Below are 25,476 nucleotides of genomic sequence, written 5' to 3'. Positions count from 1 at the left end.
GATGCGTGTTACAAGAGATCCTGTCTAACCCTCAACGTCCCGACGTGTTTGTGACTACTCTTCACATGGATGCGTGTTACAATAGACCCTGTCTAACCCTCAACGTCCCGACGTGTTTGTGACTACTCTTGACATGGATGCGCGTTACAAGAGACCCTGTCTAACCCTCAACGTCCCGACGTGTTTGTGACTACTCTTGACATGGATGCGTGTTACAAGAGATCCTGTCTAACCCTCAACGTCCCGACGTGTTTGTGACTACTCTTCACATGGATGCGTGTTACAATAGACCCTGTCTAACCCTCAACGTCCCGACGTGTTTGTGACTACTCTTGACATGGATGCGTGTTACAAGAGACCCTGTCTAACCCTCAACGTCCCGACGTGTTTGTGACTACACTTAGCACGGATGCGTGTTACAATAGACCCTGTCTAACTCTCAACGTCCCGACGTGTTTGTCACTACACTTAACATGGATGCGTGTTACAAGAGACCCTGTCTAACCCTCAACGTCCCGACGTGTTTGTGACTACTCTTGACATGGATGCGCGTTACAAGAGACCCTGTCTAACCCTCAACGTCCCGACGTGTTTGTGACTACTCTTCACATGGATGCGTGTTACAAGAGATCCTGTCTAACCCTCAACGTCCCGACGTGTTTGTGACTACTCTTCACATGGATGCGTGTTACAATAGACCCTGTCTAACCCTCAACGTCCCGACGTGTTTGTGACTACTCTTGACATGGATGCGCGTTACAAGAGACTCTGTCTAACCCTCAACGTCCCGACGTGTTTGTGACTACTCTTCACATGGATGCGTGTTACAAGAGATCCTGTCTAACCCTCAACGTCCCGACGTGTTTGTGACTACTCTTAACATGGATGCGTGTTACAAGAGATCCTGTCTAACCCTCAACGTCCCGACGTGTTTGTGACTACACTTAACATCAACAACGGGAACTGTACGAACTGACATAAATTATTTTACGCAAGGGGTAATTGAAATTGTAATTGTAAAGGGGTTTTAAGGTCTTCAACCAATCTTGTTATTCAGAACCTGTTCTTTGAAATGATGAGATTATTTAACATGTGAAGTCAGCCGTGGCGCCTTAATTTGAAAAGTTGCCTTGCTCGTTGGCTGGGTTCGTTCTCATAATATATTTTTGCCTTTCTTGTCTTTTACGCTGCAGACGTAAACTTAACTGCTATGTCTGAACACTTCTAAAACATTAAAGAGGCGTCTGACGGGATCATTTGGCCAATGTTAATTGATATCACCTTGGATGTTTAGATCTATATTTGTGATGTCAAGCACTGGATATTCTGGTCGACACTCGACTTTTGATAGAGTACCACTATATAACTGGAATATCTCTCTATAAAATACACAAAGACTCGGGTCAAAAATAGTTGTTCAAATTTGTTGGCGGCATAAATAGAATATTCGAAAGTTTTGCGTTCTTTAACTGTACACATCTCTTTTATCAAGAATGAAATTGGCATGCTCTTTCTGCAGCAGAATTATTTATACGAACATATAATACACGATAGGAGATGCTTAAGACTGAGACAAAATGTTTTGTGTGGCGTTAAACAACAAATCAATACCAGTAAAGAGGCAGGTCGCGTTAACGAGGCCAGAAGGACGAGATGGGCAACGTGTTCTTTTTATGTATATTTTCTACAGAGTAACATGTAAACTATTGCTTAATTATTATCTTAAAGATCTGTGCCCGTCTGCTATCTAAATCTGGTGGCCAAGCAGACTGACGTGGTTGACACCTGTCATCGTGTCCCAATTCCATGCTCATGATATTGATCACTGGATTGCCTGTCCGATTATTTCCAGACAGCCGCCAGAGAGCCTTAATAATGCTGGTTACGGCGTTAGACATCAAAAGGTCAAGAATGGATTTATGATGCCTTTTCTGATGAAGCGTTTATTCAAAGATATGTTGATACGTTGAATGTGTGACGATATTCTACAGGATATGGCCTAGGAAATATGTGGTTTCGGTGTATAGAAAACGTTAACAACTTTCGAATTTGATGACGAAGTTCATTGTTATTCAGACAGCCATCCAGGTCTGTCTCCTTCTTTCCACATTCCATCGATACGTACGCTTGTCAAATTACTCCACTAACCCAGTGATACAGTGGATGGCCTTTGACAGTGCATGGCCTGTTTTTCAGTAGAGATCGACATCTGTCATTCATATAATCAGTGGGCAGGCATGTATGAACTAAACAGTTCTTGTGAGGCATTTATGAGCGGTCCTGGGGCTAAATTAGTCATTACTGATATGTATGACCACATATTGACAATCAATATTCTTTTTGATATATTAACAATAACGATAACAATCATAACAGCGGCAGCGCAAGGAGAGAGGGGGGTGGAAAGAGAGAGAGAGAGAGTGTGTGTATGTGTGTGTGCGTGCGTGCGTGCGTGTGTGTGCATGCGCGCGTGTGCGTGCGTGCGTGAGAGAGAGAGAGAGAGTTTTGGCTTGTCACGTCGGAGACTCGTGGTCGTCTCCCACATAGGAACATTGTAGGAACATTGGTGAACCCCTTCAAGAATTTAGTTTGCTGCCCAAACTTACCTGTCCAATGTGACTCTTCACTGTCGAGGCATCGAGATATACAGGCCAATATCTTACCACCTCATTCCATCTGCTGTAAGGTCTGATTAATTGTTTTACATTATAAACACTGTTTTCCATTATGTTCAGGGTTCATGTGTAATAACATGTTAATGTTTCAGTTTTGCCGCAATTGAAAAATATATCATCTTCGTCGCTTAGGGCAATTCAGAACGAGAGAGTGGAGAACGTAAATGTGGTTCTTGAGAATGAGAACAGGTTTCTAATCCATTATCTGTAGATCAACTGCCTAAACCTTGAGATTACATAAATCAAATATACGAGTAAAGATAGTACATGTACAGAAATACTACACATTATACTTTCCAACTTACTTCAGCAATCACTGACACATGTATATTTGATATATTATGCATAACTTTATATAAACACAGTCAAAGTAGCGAATAATACCGAAAACTAAGTTTACTTAGACTGATATATAAAAGCAAAGCTATCGTTTTGTGTAACTGTATTAAATATACCGAAGTAATTTTCAACTGGGCACACATGTGAATAGATGCGGTGTCGTCAAGGGTCCACAGATGTCGTTGGATAGCAAGCTTAGGAAAATAATCTTCTGATCTTCTGACTTGAGCAGCCTTCTGACTTGAATTCCTGATTGTAGGTAGAATGTTACCACAAATACGGTCTATCGAACCCTCGAATATATCGATAAGAAGCCCTCATTTATCCAAACGTGTAATCAGGTGTTGCTGCAAAACCATGTCACCCCCGTGACAGAAATGCACACAAAGCCATGAATCTATCTGGGGAATTATCAAACGAACGTTATCATCACGTGCACTATACGGCATTCATCTAGCAATCCAACACACATGCACACGCACACGCACACGCACACGCACACGCACACGCACACCACTTTAACAGAATGAAAGTACCTTATATTCAGCGAAGTGTCGTAAAATACTGTATTGTAACGCTGACTGGCTAACTCTATTAAGGCGGGAGATCTCACGTAACGTGCCATAGCTACCGTCGTTGCTAACGGTTCTTTGTGTCTGTAAATAGGACGGTTTATTCAAATGAAGGTGTATGATTGGGATAGAGAACGTGCCGTCTTATAAATACCTAGGAATCACAATGCCAAAAAAATACGCTCACCTTAATTAAAAAGAATCTAGCTGAGTAGGCCACCGAAGCTATGTATTTTTCAGATTACTTAAGTTGTCTTGTGATTGTCAGTTACGATTATTCGATTGTTTAGTTGCGCCTGTTCTCCTTTATGGGTGTGAATTGAGGGGCTTCAGTAATAATTCGTGGGGAGAAAATATTCATCAAACATTTCTAAAGGAACTCTCATTAAAGAAAAGCACGCCCTCATTCTTAGTTTATGGAGAACTGATTAGACATCCGATGGAAATTGAAATTAAATCACGAATATTTCTCTTTTGGGGAACACTCGTTTCAGGAAAGGCCTCTAAATTTTCCCTCCAAGTCTATAAATTACTATATAATGCTACAACCCGTAATATATCTAGCTATAAATGAATTGTCTGTATTAAGGACACTTATGACAAAATTGGAACGAGCTACATTTGGACTACACAGGCATGTCCAAATAAAAATCGTCTTAAAGCACTTGTAGTAAACAGACTGAAAGACATCACTATACAGACCTGGATTTCACACACTCTTCAAGAGGCGCTATGTATAATATCCTTAAAAACTCTTAATTCAAATATGAAGCCTATCTGAATTTATTACATCATAATAATCGGAGGGCGTTACTTAATTTCAGAACCGCAAACCATTATCTTCCAGTAGAAACCGGAGGATGGACTAAAACCCCCAGGAATGAAAGATTATGTACTCTCTGTAATACCAACGATATTGGAGATGAATTTCACTTGTTGTTTATCTGCTCTACTTTGACCCAAGAAAGAAAACAAAACATATTTCTGTAGAAACCCAAATATGTACAAAATGAACCAGCTTTTTCGCTCAAACAAACTAGGAACAATCAGGAAATTAGCAATATTCTGCAAAATATTTATGTCTCATTATAAGCTATGCCACCACTAAAGATGACCAATAACACACGAGTGTAAAATTGTTTGTTGACTGGTTAAATGTATGTTCATACGGCTCATGCCTGGAATCAAGCGATATCTGTATATGGCCAGTTTATGCTTTATGACTATATTTAACTTCCCTCTGCCACTTCTTCCTTTAACAGTGTCTTCATCTCACAGGGCAACAGTCTACGTCTCACACACAGTACAGGGTAACAGTCTGTGCCTCTCACACACAGTACAGGGTAACAGTCTGTGCCTCTCACACACAGCGTGCCTCTCACACACAGTACAGGGTAACAGTCTGTGCCTCTCACACACAGTACATGGTAACAGTCTGTGCCTCTCACACACAGTACAGGGTAACAGTCTGTGCCTCTCACACACAGTACAGGGTAACAGTCTGTGCCTCTCACACACAGTACAGGGTAACAGTCTGCTCAAGCTATTCTTTCACTCTTCTTGCACCTGCAAGTTAGTAAGGGTGAGCTGTTATACAGATATATTGGACACATGAATTGGTCTTCAGTGACTCGTGCTTGTTGCAAGAGGCAACTAACAGGTTCAGGATGGTCATATCCCTAATGCCTAGATCAATGCTCATGCTCTTGATCACTGGATTGCCTTGTCGAGACTCGATGATTTACAGTCGGACAACATATTGCTTGAATACAGGCTATTTTGGCATTAAACCACAAACATAATACTGCTAGCTATAGATACTGCAATCACTGTGAATTGCTACTATCTGACAAAGTTAATGATGAATTAAATTACATACTTGAATGAATTATATCTTGAGGCATTTGGATTGAGTGGATATTTAAACATGTTCTGATATAAGAGGTCATTTCATTAATCCATACAGTGATAAGCAATAGCACAATCTGAATGACTGAATTCTCAGTTTGATTGAGTGAATATGGCTTTACACAGCTTTTAGCAATATTCCAACAAAAATCATGCCGGGGTATGCCAGAAATGCAGTTTTGAACAGTCATTTGTTTGACATAACCATTAAATGATTAAATCAGTGTTACAGTTTTCATTTAACCTTTTCAACAATACAAATACATACAGAAACACCTGGCACATTTTTCAGTGTGTATAGGATTGATGCTCCCATAAATAGGCAACTCACCAAGAGTGACGTATATTTGAATTCAATCATAAGTTTATTCACAGGTTTAGTTCATAAAGCTGCCACACTAACAACTGATTGGTTGATTGATTGGTTGATTGGTTGATTGATTGATTGATTGATTGATTGATTGAGTATGGTGTGTGCTGCTTTCAGCAATATTCCAACACTATCACAGGAGGGGACACCAGATATGGGACCAGTGAATGCCCAGGGTAGAATAGGCCTTCAGCAACCCATGCTTGCCATAACAGGCGACTATGCTTGTTGTAAGAGGCGACTAATGGGACCAGGGGATCATCCTTGCTGACTTGGTTGACCCATGTCATTGGTTCCCATTTATGCAGATCGATGCTCATGCTGTTGATCACTGGATTGTCTGGTCCAGACTGTATTATTTACACACTACCGCCATATAGCTGGAACATTGCTGAGTGCATCATAAAACTAAACTCACTCACTCACCAAAAATGGGCTTTGTACCAACATGACGAACAAACAGCAACACAAAGACATTATGTATAATAAAAATGATTTATTCAATTTTTGCACAAAAATTATTGTATCAAATCTATAACTTACAACTATACGTTATTAATCTTAAGCACACATAACATGTTCAACATTGGATACTTAACACAGAGAGATGGCCGCAACAAAAGTCCGCCATCTTGATGAAGTTGAGGCTATCAGTCACATGATTGATATGAAGGGTGTTGATTGGTCGATAACAAAGGATTGTGGGATATGATGTAACATTCAAGATATGGTTTGTTAATTCTAGCATAAGTTTGGCATGAAGTGACAAATTAAACAATAGCAAATATTCAAGATTACAACTAAACTGAAACAAATTTAACATTTATGAGCAGTTTTGTTCAACTGTAAACACTCAATCATTTAAGTTTGAAAGTTCACTGGACCATCTTGCCAAATCTATTCTTATATGATTTCTACTGACAAAATATACATCAACATGACACCATGACGTGAGTATCTAAATACTTATCTAACAAAGATAAAAAACGATGTTGATCATTTATCTTTTCCACTCGCGATAAAACTGATCACGACTATTTTGACATAGAAATAAATTATGGAAGAATGACATGAGAAAGAAAACACATCAGTTGTGATTATTGCTCTGACCATTTGTTCGTTGTGCTTGGCGGCTGTATACATTTGCAGTAAGCCATTACAATGTATCCCAATACGAACTTCTAAAATATATATTTAAACATCACTAAAAGTGAAATGGAAATCTAAAATACTCTATCCATTACAAAAATACCTGGCATATGAAACTACAGCAGTTTATATTCTACTAAAGAAAAGGTATATTCCGTAGAGTTTTCTCACAAAATGTATTAAAATAACAATCAGGAGATATTACCTGTAAGTGGCCCAATCTAGCACTATTACTAGATCTACAGTGGAAGGCAGGTTAAATTTTTTGATTGTAAAACTATCAAATATGTCCAAGATTAATGTGTAATATTTTGTGGTATCTTAGAGGGGGACTCTGCTCAAATGGGCAGTCTCAGTTTGTTAAATACAATTGTTTGTACACTGATGAAAACTTAATGTTTATCCTGACTACATAGAGACAATGCCGGTTTTGCAACAATTACAACATTTTTACCTATAGAAAACTGACAATAGGAACAACAGATTAGTCCCCCTTAAAGAAACTACTTATACAGTAACCTTCCATTTCAACAAGAACAAAACTGTTCATTCAGTTCCATTAAATGTATTTGGCAACTGGATTGAGATTTCAGATATACGAGGTATTTGCTAGGCTATCTTTGTGATAGCCCTAACACTGGAAGAACAGGTTGCAGCACTCATAGTTGCTTCTCAACGCTTAAACATTCAAAAAGTAAGTACACCATTGAACACTGAATTTAATACACAATTCAGGGGAGACATGAAAGGCTCATAAATTGAAGTTGAACACTTTTTGGATAAAAACTGAAAAAAAACCCAAGTCATCAGGAAAATGCTAAATAAAAATAAAATTTTCTGTCACAAGGACAGATGTAGTTCTAGAGCTCACTCAAAGGATCATCCGCTAAAGGATTACCTCTGTGAGTACTGACTTATAAACTCTGGATACTGAAATAAACATTTGGCAGTATTTAAATTAGAATATGCATGTGACCTTTGACCTTGGTGACCTATTACTATATGCATTGTTCAATATCTAAATATAGGACTTTGACACAACCTGTAAAGATTAAATCGCACTTATTATGCTTAAGAAATAAATAAATTAAAACTGTTTTGTGATAATATTACAAAGCAAAGTAGAATTCTTTAAATAAGATCTTAGCTTTTCATAAGAGATTCCACTGACATAACTGTCAAGACTTTACAGTTTTTCATTATGCAGTATATTATTTCAGATTAGGTATAAAGAATAAATTGAAAGAACATTATTCAAAATGTGACAGATACTAGTACTTAGTTGTCACTTGCTCTTCCGTGACCCAGTTATCAAAAGAAAACCCAATAATTTCGACATACATAGGAAATGTATTACAATTCATAACAGAGGCTGGATCATGATACATTATAATAAAAAGAGTTATTTACCTTTTACTAATTTTGTCAGGACATTACCCAAACAAAATACCCGTGAGTGAAAAAGTTAGAATTTGCTATTTTCCATGAACTAAACCTAGAGCTGAGCTATAGAATGGAACGCTGATGACAGAGATGTGTCCGGGTGTCCAGTGGACTGGTGTCCAGTGGACTGAACCATGAAGTAGGGGCGGAGGATAGCTATGATGGACTGTTCCATAATGGACTGATGGGTGGTGAATATCTGATAGGATGAACAGTTAAATTTGACAGGGACTTGTGTTTGAGATGAGCTGAATCACTGAACGAAAGGAAAATGATGAAAATGGTGATGTTCCTTTTGGAACGTACGTCAGGTCATTTGAAAGGATTAATCCATGGTCAACTGAGGGATGATAGGTTGTTTGAATGGATTTAACCCTAAACAGTGGGGTAACAGGTTTCCAGTGGAACAAACCATTATAAACTGAGGGAGAATATGGACAGGGATGTCTGTGGTTCAGAACATGCCAGTGTCATGGTATCATAATCACTACTAAAACGTTCAAGAAAAATCATGAAATAGAGGCTCTACAATAGCACATATCAAAAACTGGGATAAAAATTAAAAAGAATATAACTTAGAGACAAAACAACTACATATCCTAGCATAATGAATGCCCCCTGGGGACTTCATGTCTGTCATAGCGGCAGAAGCAGACACACAACTCGAGACTCCAGTCTCCCCTCCAACACTGATAAACAGCCCTTCCTTTCGGATCAGGCACTGAAGGTTCCATGTGGAGGTTTGTAATGAAATGTGGAGTTTAAGCAGCCTAAAGCTAAACAATAATACCCGGACTATTTGTCTATGCTCCCACACTACGCAGGGTCGTTGGTTTCAAATACAATACAGTATTAATAAGAAATGCACAAGTAAACATAACCCTTTGAAACTCTCAAATCGTCACGTTGATGCAATAGCATAATATAAAAAAGAAAATATTCCAACTGAACAAGTTTATGACAAATAACCAATAATAAAATTGAGCAAATTTGTGACAAATAAAATGATATTTAATGATAGTCATGGAATCAACAGTCTGACAGCATTGTGTGACAGCAAACGTTAGGAGGAAGAGAAGGATGTTGGGAGTGACAGCAGTAATTTCGCGGACAACAGAATGAAGCTTTTTATGGGGATTTATCAACGGAGCCAGGAATGTGTTTTCAGAAGGAAATCGACTAAGTCACAATGATGGGGAAGAGGAATCATCACTACGACAAGAGCAAAACAAAGTTTTAATTTCACAAGTCTCAAAATTCCATATTGAAAAGAAAACACTGATGTTCTTTGAAATATTTTTTAGTTTGTTGTTTCAGATGAAACAGGTTTGTTCGAATGCAGGTACAAAATATGTAAATGTCGTTGCTCTTTCTTGTCAATATATAGAGACTACAGGCACCAAAATCAACACATGCAGGTATACATTTAATGGTACAGCAGAATAGACATAAGAAAAAATAACACATCCGATAAAACGAGATCATCACCATGCACCCACCAACATCAACAAAGTCATGTTATATAAACTCGTACGTCAATAAACAATTATGTTATAGGATTTAGCCCACAAACAGCGGACAGTCGTAAGGGCACAAACACCAATGCCCAATAAACACTTTAACATAAATACATGGATACAATTGTGAGCAGCATTGGCGACATACGACGTTGTCTATAGACATACACACCACATACCGTGTGATACATACTGTATCATACAGGGACATACTTTTGTCACCTCACACAGTCACAATAACTCGTTTCAGTCTTCTGAAGCCATTCCTAGTTAATCTACATGAGGATTCATATAGATGTTTGACATTTTGTCTTCATAAATAATGGTCCTATGTTGATAAATAGTTGCTATGTCAAGACCAAGTGTCTAGTGGTTACTATGACGATTAATGAATATAAACATACTGATATCATACGAGCACAGTAGGTAACACGATAACTCTCGTCTCAGGATAACATACGGGTAATATGGTTCACTTAGAGTTAAAGTGTTAAAAACCTATGATAATATGACTTATATTCAATCCACATCTCAACACTAACAAAATACATATATTACAGGTATGGCTTCAAAAATTATACCCAGTACATGTTACACAGAAGTGATTGGTAACAAATTTATACTTCTCTTAAAAATACTTTTAAAAAGTTTTTTTAGAAGATCTCAAAAGAGTTCCTGTTTCTGATTCAGTTTTGAAAAACATAACAAAAATTGATGTCATTAATCTATTAATTTGTCATCAATCACGACTATCTGTTTAATTGGAGTATTGACAATAGAATGTTGGTCCATGCCTTGAGACAGATGAATGTGAGGACAACCTACTTAATACATTACAGTTCCGCCAGTGTGTACGTACACCCACATGAGTCTGACCAATGGCCAGTGCTCAACACCGAGGAAGACATGATTTTATCATACTCAACACACTTTGAATCTACTGTGTCGACCACACGAGGTTCAACTGACGGAAGACGGACAATACTGCCTCTAATAATGCAGGCCTCTTTCAAGATTCATCACAACTAGCCAGGGATCCTCTCTAGCATCTAATTAGTACATCCCTGTCATTGGTGTATTCGGTGCATTGTGACCTATGTACAGGTTTCTATCACATTACAGATCTATCAGGGTTACCTCCCCTTACTGCTATCTCTAACACAACACTCACATTTTGTGCACTGTCAATGCATTAATACAATAATCCAAATTTGGCACTTTTGTCATTTATTTTATAATTATGCATTCAATCAATTTCTTCCAGAAACACACAATATGCGTCAATTCCTAGAATAACACAGCAGAAATGTTTCCATGCCATTCATATTTACAGCTTTCTCAAAATAAATTGACAGTGCTTAAAGGTATTTCTCCCTAACATCCTCAAAACAAATTTACACGGCATCACACTCAATAAATCTTTCAACATGTGAAAACAAGTCAACAGAAACCAAGGCAGGTAACCCAGCTTTAATCGTCATCTCCTAACAGCATAAGAGTCAACAAAATTACTTCATAAGAGGAACTATCTCTCGCAAGAGCATACTATACCGAAGAAAGACTCTAGGTTTAAATTCTACTCAAAAGGTAACAATGATCACACGTATATGGCAAAGATAGGAAGAACTAAACTTTAAACAATCAGAAACCTTAACAAGGTAGATTTGGCACTCAATATTCTACATTAATAAACCATGCCCTCAACATCAGCAGCGTTGACAACAGTGAAGTAGTGGATGTAACTGACTCAAATACAACAGCACCTCGCCTCGATATACCCGGTCCATCTGCCTCAGACGTAATCTATGTCCTTGGCAACTAGAACCAACGAAGCAAAACAAAAGAAAATGTTTGCAAACATAAAGTATCAATGCCAGCCAGAATGCCAAGTTTTCAAACACTATGACTAATTATCACTACCACTATTTTGGTACTAAACTATGAACATTGTAAGCTGATAAACCACTTGATCTTAGTACTGTTAATTTGTTGCCAGTATTAACTTTATCTCAACAACTGATCTTGAATCTATTAACAAGTACAAATGGAAAAGAGGGTTATGCATTTAATATATCCTTAACATACTAATTATTGTCCAATGTACATGTACTTGGACTTTTACTGATAATTTTAAATAATAACTCATTCTGAGAACACTTTCATACATGTACAATTTTGAGTGAGTGAGTTTGGTTTTACACCAATATCCCAGCAATATCATTGTGTAGGACACCAGAAATGGTAAAATTTTGATAATATAATCATGCTTTAACCCTTTTGAGAGAAAGTACAAAGTAATTATTTTTTTTTATTTGAAAAAAATTAATAAAACGTTAAACACATTATTTTATTTCCCCAAATGCTGGATCTATGAAGTGGTCACTTGGGCAGATGGACCGGAGTGTATTATAATGAATGGCCGAGGTCAACAGAGCTAAGCATGAACCTAGGAATAGGACAACAGCAATATGGACTGAGAGAGGGGATGCCTCAATCTATATTGGACCCAGAATTACATACAAAAGGCCATTGCCATCGTTACATGGTGTTGTTATACCATAGGCAGTGTTAGTACTCAGTACAGTGGTACAGGCCCGTACTTACTGGTAGGTCATTAGTACTGTATACAGTGTACATGGGATATAGTACTGACAACAGTATTGTCGTATGTTACTGCTGTACAGTATCGTCATGTCAGTAGTACTGTATACAGTATACATGGGATATAGTACTACAAACAGTATTGTCATGTGATACTGCTGTACAGTATCCTCATGTCAGTAGTACTGTATACAGCATACAGAAATTGTGTTTTGATATTGTTTACAGTATTGATATAGTACTGTACACATATTGTCATGTGATATAGTACTGTGCACCAGTATCGCCATATGACAAAGTACCGTACACAGTACTGTTATACCATTTTGTCATGTGATACAGTACTGCTCATAGTATCGTCATACCCTGTAGTACTGTCTACAGTACTGTCATGTCAAAACTGTACACAATATCAATGAAGTATTGCATACAATGTCATACTGTACTGCATACAGATCTGTATACAATGTCATACAGTGTATACAATGTTACACGTATCCATGGCGTACCAGTAATACAGTGATTCCACAACAGGAACACTTCTACACAGTGAGAGGATAGTATAAAGTTGTGCTCTGATAGACAGAGTCTTGTCGAGGTGCGGCCTAATATGTCTATATACAGGCATCTAGAAGCGGGAACTAGTGGCACAGTGGCGCTGACTGCGTGGATAAACTGGACAGTGAGTTTCGTTGGTCATCTTTCCTATTGCAGTGCCTGGTGCTTGTCCTGGAATTGTCATGGGCACAGACTCAACTGGGACAAGAACAAGGATATGTTGCTGGAGTTCATGGCACCATGAATTCGTTGCATGTTGCCACCCCATCTGATGGGACCTTATCAACACAGTGAGATGTAGGCCAGACTTGGCATGGAAAATGGGCTCAATTTGCAGCCAGAGGAGTGAGGAATTTTGGTTTCAAGCTTCGATGAAGTCTGTACAAATTTCTCCAATGCTGCCAAGAAGCCAGAAGTCTGTGAAGCAAGACCTCTAGCAATGTCAGTCCAAGCACCTGTAATGACAGTAAGCCAAGCATGTGTTCTTTGCTAGAACAAGCTAAAACACTTGCAGTCATTGGGTCAAACCGACATGTTTTGCGGAGATAGTTCAAGCACAACTCTGGAGATGACGTCCAAGGCTAGCTTCATTTCTCCAAACACTGTGGAATTAGGACAACAGAGAGTTCATATTTCTAAGCAGGTGCTCTGGTGTACGATGGTCAGGGCCACATCTCCTCTGTGTGATGACCACACTCATCTCCAGGAGCAGCTGGAGGGGGAGCAACCATCATGGACGACGCAGGCTAGGGAGTCTAAACATATCTAGCACCATTGTTACATTATATTAAATATGCACTGTGGTAAACTACAAATCCTTGGGAACTATGTTGACGCCATCTCCTCCGTAACAGCACTGTTTCCAAAACTGGTGTTCGATGCATCAGTATACGAGGTGTCCATGCTTACATCGGAACCACCGTCGATGTCGTTCATGTCACCGTTCTGAAGGTGTTCTGAGTCCCAGCCAGAGAGTTTGTCATCATGCATGGAATTACCGTTGTTAACTGGGGAACTGGCTTCACCATTGCTTAGGCTGGTGTTTACTGGAGAAGAAGATTTCAAGAACTGGCTGGGATCGAAGTTGGAATTAGAAGGCCCTGTTCCTTCCGAAGCTGAAACAGAAATAGCAGCTATTGTAAAGGCTGAATGCACATTCTGATGCTGTTACTGAATGTTTGATTCTAGAATCAGCATCAAGTTCATCTGTTCAATGCTAGCATGACATGTTCCCTTGTTCAAGACAGACTCAAGACTCAAGACCAAGAATCTGTATCAAAACATCTCAAAGACGCATAAAAGAAGTTTGTTTTGTATAATATGACTAACTCCCTCTGTCTAAGACTACTTACATTTTGGAAGAGATATTTACACAATCCGTCATTTTGAATTCTAAATGTGACGATTTTACAACTCTTCATTACATGTAGGGTTATCTCCCTTTGACTTACTAACCACTTCAGTGGTGCCATTAAATCATACTCCCTGACCGATGTGTTGATTTGGGAACACTTCCACAACAAACAATTAATGCAATAACACTTTAGGCATTGTCAATATTATATGCGAAACAAGTCATGAGATTTTAGCTTATCACATCATATAAGCACTTACATAGTAAACCCTCAACATATGTCGCTCCAGATTCTCCGTACCACACCCGTCTAACATCTTGCCTCCGACTCCTCATCAACGCTTTATATTCGGAGATTCTCAGCTTCTTTCCATCAACAATACATGTACGTTTAGGCCTGGGTCTGAAACAACAGTTCACCAAATGTACAAAACCTGTTTGTAAATAGCTTTATTAATGCTATAGTTCATTGATACTTGAACAAAGATTTCCATAAAATAAAACAGTATTCCACAAAGTGGCATCTAATTGTTTCCAATTATCATATAACTCATTGAATTAATAAGAAAGATAAATTTGTACACATCAAAAATATGTTACATATTTGAAAATATTGATGTTTATAGCAAGCAAGTTGTGTGGAAACTAGCATACCTGTATCTGTAATCAGGGTGCGCCTCCATGTGGAGTTTGCTGAGACGAGATTGTTCCTCATAATATGGCTGTTTCTCTGCATTGGACATCGCCTTCCATTTTGCTCCTGGGAGAAACAAGCAAACATTTAACATCATACAGAATAGGTCAGTATGTTTCTGCTTGGAAGTGGGTGTGTTTAGATTCATGCCACCTCTAGCAATATTACAATGGGTGACACCAGAAGTGGGCTTCACACATTGTATCTATGTGGGGAATCAAACCTGGGTCTTTGGAGTGATTAGTAAACACTTTAACCACTAGGGTACCCCATTGCCCCTTTCTGCAATGGAAATGGGAAGACTGTGACTGCCTACCATACAGCGTCTTGGCTGCTAATTGAGTGAGTGAGTGAGGGAGGGAGTGATTACTACGTACCTAGTATTTTGGAGATGTTGGAATTGTGCATATCTGGGCATGCCTTTAGGATCTTGCGTCGCTCTTCTCGAGCCCAGACCATGAAGGCATTCATTGGCCTCTTTACGTGAGGTCTCCCTGGCTCGTTCTTCTCACGCTGTGCTCGGATAATCTTCGCACCGAACATCTTACCTAAAATTTTTATACCAAAGTTAGATAAAACATCTTGATCATAGACATAAAATAGTTTGCAAGATAATACGAATGGAACTTTTATGCCAAAACCAGATGGTGGATATTGAAGAACTTACTCTGTAGATGCTGCACGTAGTTCTGACTGTCATCACTGGAGATGGGCATGCTTGGGGTGTCCTTGGCGCCACTCAGCTGAGTGAGTTGTGGCATCGTTGGGGATGGCGTGCTTGCATAGAGTGGTACATGGTGAAGACCTGGGAACACTGGACCACTAACTGATGCCGCTAGTTGCCGTGCCAATGCTTCCTGTACGTAACTCTCCTGGGAAAATGACAGAAAATGTACACATTTTTTTAAATATGTCTAAATTTCAGATATTCAGTGTCACACAACAGGTATATGATTCCAGATTGTCAATGATTGAATAATTAATTTTCTTTGAGACAGGTAGCCTAAAAGTTGTCTAGTGAAAAGTAATTTGATCCATAGCGTGGTTAATAAGGAGTACAAGCTTTGTAAAGGAAATGGGCAAACTTATTTGGACTTGGAGATTTAAGTTGTTTCTGCATAGACAGCTAAACACAAATTCAAGTGGTTTCAGTAGTGACTGCAGTGTAATGATTATGTTATAATTTCCTCACTTTTTCACTTTCAGATGGCGACTTGGCGCCATTGAGTGTGTGAGCATGTCCTCCTAGTGTGAGACCGGGGTAATGTGCCGGGATGCCGAGGTATGGGCTTGTGATGTACTGAGCGGGGATGCCAAATGGGGATCTCAACCCAATCAAGGATGAGATGTCTGTCGTTGGTGGTGTCTGCGCTGTTGGCTGCTGATGCTGTTGCTGGTGTTGTTGCTGATGCTGCCTTTTGTGATTGCTGTGAGCGGGAGGAGGTGTGACAACTGGCTCCCTCTTGATAGACCGACCATGCATCGCACCCATGTGGTCATCAGACAATCGGTCAAATTTGGCCTCATGCTTCGGTTTGGTCAGGTTGAGAGGTGCTTCTTGGTCTGTGTGGTTCATTGGCACTGCAATGTGTCCACTGGGCCAACCAGGAGTTGAACCCAGGACTGGCATGTGGGGGCTTGTCTGTCTCATTGTAGGTGGAGAGGGCAGGGTGTGACGGGCCTGGGGATAGGGTGAGGTGGCCAACTGGGGAGACGTTGAAGGCTTGTGAGGCTCACTGCCTTTAGGGGAAGATGCCTTGGGAGAGGTACGGGCCTGGTTCGGTACTGACGAAACTGAAACATAAACACAACTGCCATCATTACACATATAGCAACGGTTACATTCAGCAGTATATGATCTAAAAATATACACAGGTAAATTATCAGATATAAGTTACAAAAGTATCATCTGGAATAAACAGTGCTAAAAGCTTTATCTGACAATATGCCAAACAACATCATCATCATCATCATCATCATCATCATCATCATCATCATCATCATCTACAAGAGGTACATGAACTGAAGTATTAACTGGAATAAGTTGTACAACAACCTCATTTGCTGACAGCAAGCCAACAGGGGCCAGGTGCAGTTGATGTTATAATGCCAGCTTTTAAAGCAATTTGCACTTGGTACACTGTCATGAAATGCCGATCTCCTGTATTGTGCAAACGGAGAAGTGTTCCAGCACGTCATCAACAGGCAGTAGCAGCAGTGATGATGACCATGGTATAACATATGGCTCGGGTGCCAAGTCATGTTTATGAACCACAAGTGTACATTAACAATGGTACATGAAGCACCAGCTACCCTTGTGAGGAGGACGCCTTTGAGTGATGGGTCATTAGTACCCAACATTACAAGACACTGCTTTGATGGTGGATATGAAAGAGGAAGCGTCTGATAAGGAGCCCTCATAAAGTCTTGCGAACATGTGATATCAATCTGTATCAGCCAGCTACAACACTGCTACATTGTTGCCACTGCCAAGAGAGATACACTGTGGCATCTGCATTAAAAACACTACATCCCTACATCAACAGCAATTATTTCACAATGAGAAACAATACTAGCACCACTGGTATCAGTCTGAAAGTTATTATTGCAAATGATGTTAATATTGCCAGTTCTATTCATGTTACTTTTCCTGCTGTTGTCACTATTCCTGTTCCTGCCACTATCCCTGCTGTTGTCACTACTGACTCCTGCACTATTCCTGTTGTTACTATTGTTTTTCCTGTCACTAATCCTACTTTTGGTACTACTGCTGTTCCTTTCACTAATCCTGCTTTTGGTAGTACTGCTGTTTCTGTCACTATCCCTGCTGTTTTGTTACTATTGCTGTTCCTGTCACTATCCCTGCTGTTTTGTTACTATTGCTGTTCCTGTCACTAACCCTGTTACTATCCCTGTTGTTACTATCCCTGTTCTTGTTACTATCCGTTTTGTTGTTACTATTGCATTTATTGTTACTACTGCTGTTCCTGTTACTATCCCTGTTACTATTGCTGCTGTTCTGACTCCATCTAGATGTACTACAACAGAGACCACATAACAGACAGCAGCTCCAACCACACCATCCTATCACAAGTCGTAGCTCTCTACTGTTTCACATCTCAATAGCTCTAATATCACTAGCTCACCAAGAATCTCTTCTTTATTTCTCCAGTCAAACAAGATGTCTAAGCGAGTACAAGATGTCTAAGCGAGTACCGACAAGGACCATGTTCCATGAGATAACCACTAAACACCTCAAGTTATCAAAACACTCACAGATACACAAGCAGATAAGGCAAAAACCAAGGTCTCGGCCATCGTGCATCTTCCACGGTTCACCCAACCCAAGAACAGAATCCACTTTCTGCTAATGCCACAAATGATTCTGCTTGCACTCCAAGCAGAACATAAACATCTTATTATTATTTTGAAAGACGAGCAAAAACTAAGCCCTTCAAATTTTCATAAGCTTAGGACGAACCATAAATTTGCACTAATTATTTTAAACAAGGACTGCAGTTTGAAAACAAAGATTTCTTCTAGTTTGTCTGCTCGTATTTTGCCATTTTGTGTTTTTGTCTTTTCTGTTAGTTTTCCAGTTTTTGGTGAGTCAGTATACAAAGTTCCGGTGTATGAAGTTGTTTTGTGACAGCTGGGATGAAACACGAGCAGACAGATCAGCAGCTGATTGGCTAGAAACAACACTCCCTCATCCAATCATCATATCATATGTTCTTCTTTAAATACACCCTGCTTTTTCAACATCGTTGACACTGTCATTTGCCTAACTGAAGGACTTAGGTTCCTATCTCTCCAAACAAAACATGTTTCTTGTGTCAAACACACATCTTGCTTGTTATACAAATTCACACGTGATTTTTTTCCCACAGACTTTTTTACCATGGCACTTTTACAAAATACATAAACAAAGGTGATTGTTTCACCATCTCAGAAGTCTAATTGGACTGTGTTTAAGATGAACAGACATCCTTTAAACATTTCAAGTGCACAATGTAGATGTCTTATTTTCTGATCAAACCCACCATTGAAATGCCCAAACCAGTTGAAAAGAAACTTTTTACAATTTTAGGGGTAATTGATCATATTTATGAGCCAAATTCACATACTACTCCACTGGAGCTTGTTTATTTCCGATACCCAGACAAAGCATATACTGTTTTCCTGTCACATATAATGATCTTGCCTTCAATTTATGATATATTTTGTTTATTTTCTTTCAGGCAAAAAGAAAATTGTGATCCTGCCCAAATGACTTGACAGGCCTATAGCAGCCATTCTTTGGGGGAAGAATTAACATATGGTTTTGTCATGAGACGATTGCTGTTCTTAACAAAGACCAATTACTCTGTGTTTATGGATAAAGTTGAAGCAGAACAAACATAAAGGAGCAGCTACAGGCTTATTGTGGTGTGTTTATGTTGTGTATCCTATTTCTACCATACCAACACATCCAGTTAGGAACAGTTACCTAATGTTAAACTATTCCCCTACTGCTCTCAATGACAAGTACAGACAGTACAGAATAGTCAGGTTTTTCTGATTTAACATTTCATCTGCCATTATTTCTACCCATATGCTTTGCTCGTAGAAAGACCTTTAATGTCCTAATTCACCAGCATACAATGTCATTTTCATCATCTGATAATTCCAAAGCATATTGTTACACTTACTTTTTTGACAAAATCAACATCAATTTCCAAAGAGAGGTCTTAAACCAGCAGGGCATAAAACGATTTTGTTTGGCGTCTATATGTGCAATATGCAAGACATCTAAAAATATCCTTTCTTCCACATACTCGGAATCATGGAGTGCATTTCTGATGATGGGTTTGCAATGCCGGATGCCTCCTAAATGATGCATGCAAATGAAACCGTATTGTTTCCAAAGACCTTCACAAGCATACCAGATTCAACCATATTGAATTTCAAAGGCAAACAATACCCATTTCAAGCAGGTCTTTTTGGGGCCACCTTGCAGGATCCGATCTAGGAATTGAAACCAAAGTTTGAGCAGCATCTTGAAGAACAAACACTTCTAACTTGGCAGACAGGCGATACAAAATAACACTTTTCAAAATTTCAAATTTAACCTCTTGTGTTGAGATTTGTTTTGAAAGAAATCATGAGAAGGGGAAGAAAAATACAGCTGGTCGGCAATTAGAAAGCTGGGAATTTTAGAGACCTGGTACAGTCCCCAATTCCTGCAAGTGGACTAGCCAATCTGCCATGCCATGCTGACAAAACACATTAAGTTAAAGTGCTGGTGTTTAGATAGGCTCGGCATCTACAAAACACATGGTTAGATTTGCCTTACTGTTTTCCATACAACAGGCTATTATAGTACAGATCAACCGATTTCGTTCTTCAGCCAATGATGTCACTGCTTACATGAGAAATGTTCTTGAAATGCTCCTAGCCTTATCTTGACTGGGGCACTCTGAGATAAAACAGGCGTATTTACCAAAGATTTTTCCAACGTTGATTTAAATGTACCTTTCAGGAATAACGTAACTGGGCTATAAAGATTGTATGTGTCGTGTTCTTTTATGATATGTGGAATATATGTTTCACCATGTGCTGGAACAGTCTGTTGACATGAGGGCCATTGCACAAATCCTTCTTCATCTTACAGTGTCATATGTCTGGAAGGTTACATAGCAGGTGGATCAATTTGTGCTGACATTGGTCCATTTCACTGAGCAATCATTGTCTTATACTGTGGTATGTGGTGAAGGTTACAGCAGTCAGCAGTCATAACAGGGGGATCAAATTGCAATAACTTTGACCCATATCACTGAGCAATCATTGTCTTACTTACACTGTCGTAAGTTGTATGTTTAGGTGAGAGTTATGACAGTAGTAACAGTAAAATTGATTGGTGTTGACCTGGCCAATTCCACATGGTTCATCGTATGATTCTGACAATTCATGTTTATGAGTCAGTATCAAGTAGTGATGATACCATCTTAACCTGTCGTAAGACAGAAAGGTTATGACTGTCATGACAGGTTGATCATTTTGTGTTACTTGGCCCTTTCCACAAAGATCACTGTATGATTCTGACAATTGTGTCAAATAATGATTACACCAAATGTTTATGAAAAGATCCCAAAACATGGTCGTAAGTGTTAAATAGTTTCTACCCAACAGCAAACTATCACAATGAAGGACTGAAATCCCAAAAACACAAGTCTCCCCTTCCCTCCCCCTGTGAGACTGATTTTGAATCTTCTAGAATTACACTCAGCTTCTGTTTGAAACTCAGTATGAAAAACATACAAAATGTCCTGATCAAACATGACTGTGACTACCATGATGGTTCCTCCATAACACCTCCTGTCCTTCACTAATATTGTTACAGTGGGAACATTCAAACAGCAACAGCCATGCCAACAAATTCCTAATCATTAAATATGAAACAACATAGGCATGGTCATAATGGCAAAACCATCCTGCCGCTGCCGCCAATAGGTCAGAGATGGTCTTTGACTACAAAATAATGGTTTGGCCATTCTCAGAAAATGTTTTTGTTAGCGTTTCCTGTTTAGAAAGTGTTTAAATAATGTCAATCAGTGCTTGTCGAGAGACACTGACAGATTGAGTCAAACTACAGAATGACTTTTACCTGGCAGGAATCAAGCTTGTTACAAACGTCACATTGTGAAAGCCGATTTATTTTCTCTGTTAAGTGTTCAATTACGAGTCAGTCGGGGATAAAGCCAATGAATGGCATCGCAATGAACATGTCTGATTTCATCCTGACTGAAGACAAAGCGCGTGGTGGCACGGTCGATCGACTCACACACTACTTCCTGATTGCCGCTAGTCTCAGATATTCTTGGTAGTTTCCCTATTGTTATCATTTCTAACCCATCTAAGACTTCCTTCATACAAAGGATTTTCAATCTACAACCCACCTTCAATCAAGGATAAAAAAAATCAAAATGACTGTGATTTGGCATTTCATATGACAGAGACAAAAAATGGATTTGTTCTAGAGTTGGTTATCAAAAAACCTTTGATCACAAATGCCATGCATTGTCTGAGTTTATTTTCAGGATTACTAGGCTCCATTTGGGATACAGTTTACAACAGTTTGAAAACTAGTTTCAAAAAGGGGTATAGAAAACTTAATGAACATGATAAAAAATCATTTCAATCAAAACCACAAAATAACAAGCAAGACATTAAGATGAGTATTTAGCTTTAGTTCATGTAAAACCAGCTGGTGATCATGATGCTTGCAGTGCTTGAATATGTACCATTTCGCTAGGAGATGCTGTGAGAAAACAAGCATTACTGTGTCTATTTAGCTTTAGTTTATATAAAACCAGCTGGTGACTATGATGCTAGCAGTGCTGGAGTAGGTACCATTAGGCTAGGAGATGCTGTGAGGAAACAATAGCATAGCGTCCTGTTAATTAGTGTCAGTCATGGCAGCTAGTATTTGGTTACGTTTGACAGCCAACTGATTTCCTCAAACAACTGCTATCCCTAATTATTCACCCCAAATGGGAGGGGGAGCAAAATCCGGAAACCTCTTTTCTTTAAACAATAAGCTTACTTTTTTGCAACAAAAGAAAGGAAACAGTGTCGCCAGCCAGGAAAGATTTAAAGTTTTGTTTTTCTGGAAATGTCTCATATTTGTTGGTGTAAGTGCTGTTGATATGACACAGTGGTAGTTATTGCGTGAAGACAAGCCTCTTGAATCTTAGGACTAAACTAATGGCATGAGCAGTCAAGTAGCAAGTAATCTGATGACAATTAATATTCTACTAAATTTGAAACAAACTAGAGACAGAAAATATAATTTGGCCAACAAAGTAATTTGAAGCTTGCTCGCCATGACTAATACCCACAACAGCTTGGTGAGTAACCAGGAGCTCCATTAGTGTCCACTCAGGCAGTGACAGGACAGATATTGAATAATAGCCTGATTCACATTCTTCTCTTAATTAAGCTTAACGAAGCCATGACCGATTGAAGTAATTAGAAATTCCATAGGAACATTGGACATTGCAGTTAGCCAATACTGCAATTACCATTTGTGGCACCGATGGTATTCTTAAACAGGTGGGATGAGTTCTGCTAATCTGAGCATGTTTCCGCAGACAATTGAACTCAGCCTGTCTAATTCTTCCATTCTTCACCCCCTATGCTCAACCCTCAAACAATCAGTCTTGATGACTCACACGTCCATGCAACAAAAGTTCCCAATTTAAAACCATTCAGATCCCCTTCCTTCAATTAATCCGCATTACCCAAGAACAATACCACATTGTATCTTCAGCAGATCATTACTAATGTGCCATTCTACTTGTAACAATATTAAATGCTGAAACAAAATAATCAAAGAATCATTGATTTGGCTCTGGATTTAACAAGCATTCCCATTTCTTTCCATTCCATGGAGTCACATGCTCAAAATGGAGGGCATCGATGATACATGTAGAGACAAATTCAACCAAACAATTATATCCATTTTTTTGTTTCAATTTAACAATTTGCTTATCATTCAGCCACATGGACAGGATTGACTATGGAGAGAATATGTCCAAATAATGTATTTTTTCTGGATGAACAAGTTTAGAAACAGCAAGATGTCCATTCCACCTACAGGGATATCTTTGACAACGGAGGAACATCAATGATATAACCGGAGTGACAATCACCCATTCCAATATTAACAGTCGATTAGTGGTGTCTGCCTGAACGTTGAGATTTCTGTGTTATAAGGACACAAGGGCTGTTGGCATTAGCTGGCGAAAACTGATAATGAAGTTTCTCCATCCTTTTGTGTCCATATTTAGATGTACTGACACCTAATGAAGGCTATTCTAGTGGGGATTCCATCTGGATTGAATTTCACTCCATTTTGTTGCTATTATCAGTTGAGAACAGTTACTGTTGGCCGCCCTTTATTATGGGAGCAAGATTGGGATTGTGTGAGCCCCTCGCTAGATTGATGTATTCTCAGGGCAGGCAGGAAATGTTGTGGCGTTGATAGCCATGTGTTCCATCAAACACAATAGCGAATGCATCAAGTCGCATCATGCTTGCTTCATAGGTTAGCAGAGCTGCGAAACCCCCTGTCTCAGTGGTCTTGCATTCCCTGCTGTGCCATACTTTTAAAGTTGGGAATTGATCTGGAGAGAGTTGACAGGGAGCCCCCAGCCCTCCGATAAATCTATGAAGCCTTTTGTCTCTGGACAGATCTCTTCCTCTGATGTCATACACCATTAAGAGAAGAATGTCACCACACTCAATATCAACTGAAAGAAGATTTAGCCCCACCAATATTGGGCCCATAACTCTATCTTACCATTCCAAAAATACATTTCCTTGATTCAAACTCCTTCCCCAAGCTGATACAAGTGCACCTGTTGAATGGCGATACACACACAGAATACAAGAGAAGTACAGGAATCAGTGCCGTTGAATGAGTGTCATAAAAATTTTGAAATAGAATCAAAGAAATGGTTGAAATGGATGTGGAAATAAAACTTGACACAGGGACAGTGTCTTGACTTCAACTCTCAGGAATTCTTCACGTTTCACAAAAACCCTTTGTCAGTTGAAAAGGAAGTCCTCCGAAATTCCTGGACAAAAAACAAGACTTTCTTCCCTTCTAAAACAAAATTGCCCCTTTCTGAATAATTGCACGACAGGGGTTACATTAGAGACAAAGATCACAAAGCAGTGTGTGGCTTATTCAGCAGGAAACAAAGTTTAGGCAACAGAATTCCTCCTGATATTATTTCTCAATGACTTGCAGATGGGGAGCCCATGGTGGGGGCTGTAGTGCCTAGCTTAGAGAGGAGATGCTTTTTTAAGAAGGTATCTCTCACTACAAAATGTCTCCTGTTTTCGCCAGATGGTTGCCGTATGTCCCTGATCGTTCAGCTCAAGACCATGTGCAGAAAATCTGATCTAAACATTTGCACACTATTTTACTTTCCAAACATTTACCACTCGTGTATGACTTGTTTCTTTCTCTTGTCAATCCCATATGGGTTAAGTGTGCTTTGTTTATTGTAAACATTATCTTAAACCCTGATTTGATACCTTTTTGCAGGTACCATCTTGCACAAAGCGAACGCTTATGCATTATCACATTATTGCATTATCATGCTGTCATATTAATGCCTCAACTCCAACTTCCAATTAAAATTCCTTTCAAGCAGCTAAATTTGAGATCATGGTTTTAAAAATACACAACATAGGCTCAAATTACGGTAGAAATATCCTATGTGAGATTAATCTGTACATACAAGC

At 39.1% G+C, this 25,476-nt stretch overlaps 1 protein-coding gene across 5 annotated transcripts in view; it reads right to left on the bottom strand.

Moving 5' to 3' along the window:
- Nucleotides 1-6,340: 6,340 nt before the first annotated feature.
- LOC137260928 (transcription factor SOX-5-like) overlaps nt 6,341-25,476 on the bottom strand; it is a 244,083-nt gene continuing 224,947 nt past the window's right edge. For all 5 annotated transcript variants that reach the window (XM_067798486.1, XM_067798487.1, XM_067798488.1 and 2 more), the window contains 6 exons: nt 16,373-16,974; nt 15,848-16,052; nt 15,558-15,728; nt 15,141-15,246; nt 14,747-14,889; nt 6,341-14,247 (listed from right to left, as the gene is read on the bottom strand). In XM_067798486.1, the coding sequence (XP_067654587.1) occupies nt 13,958-14,247; nt 14,747-14,889; nt 15,141-15,246; nt 15,558-15,728; nt 15,848-16,052; nt 16,373-16,974 (1,517 nt within the window). In that variant the 3' untranslated portion in view covers nt 6,341-13,957. The remainder of the gene's footprint in view (nt 14,248-14,746; nt 14,890-15,140; nt 15,247-15,557; nt 15,729-15,847; nt 16,053-16,372; nt 16,975-25,476) is intronic.

Source organism: Haliotis asinina, chromosome 14 (assembly GCF_037392515.1).
Source record: "Haliotis asinina isolate JCU_RB_2024 chromosome 14, JCU_Hal_asi_v2, whole genome shotgun sequence".
Taxonomy (NCBI): Eukaryota; Metazoa; Mollusca; class Gastropoda; order Lepetellida; family Haliotidae; genus Haliotis; species Haliotis asinina.
Note: the sequence above shows the minus strand (reverse complement) of the source record. Positions and strands in the feature narration are given on the sequence as shown.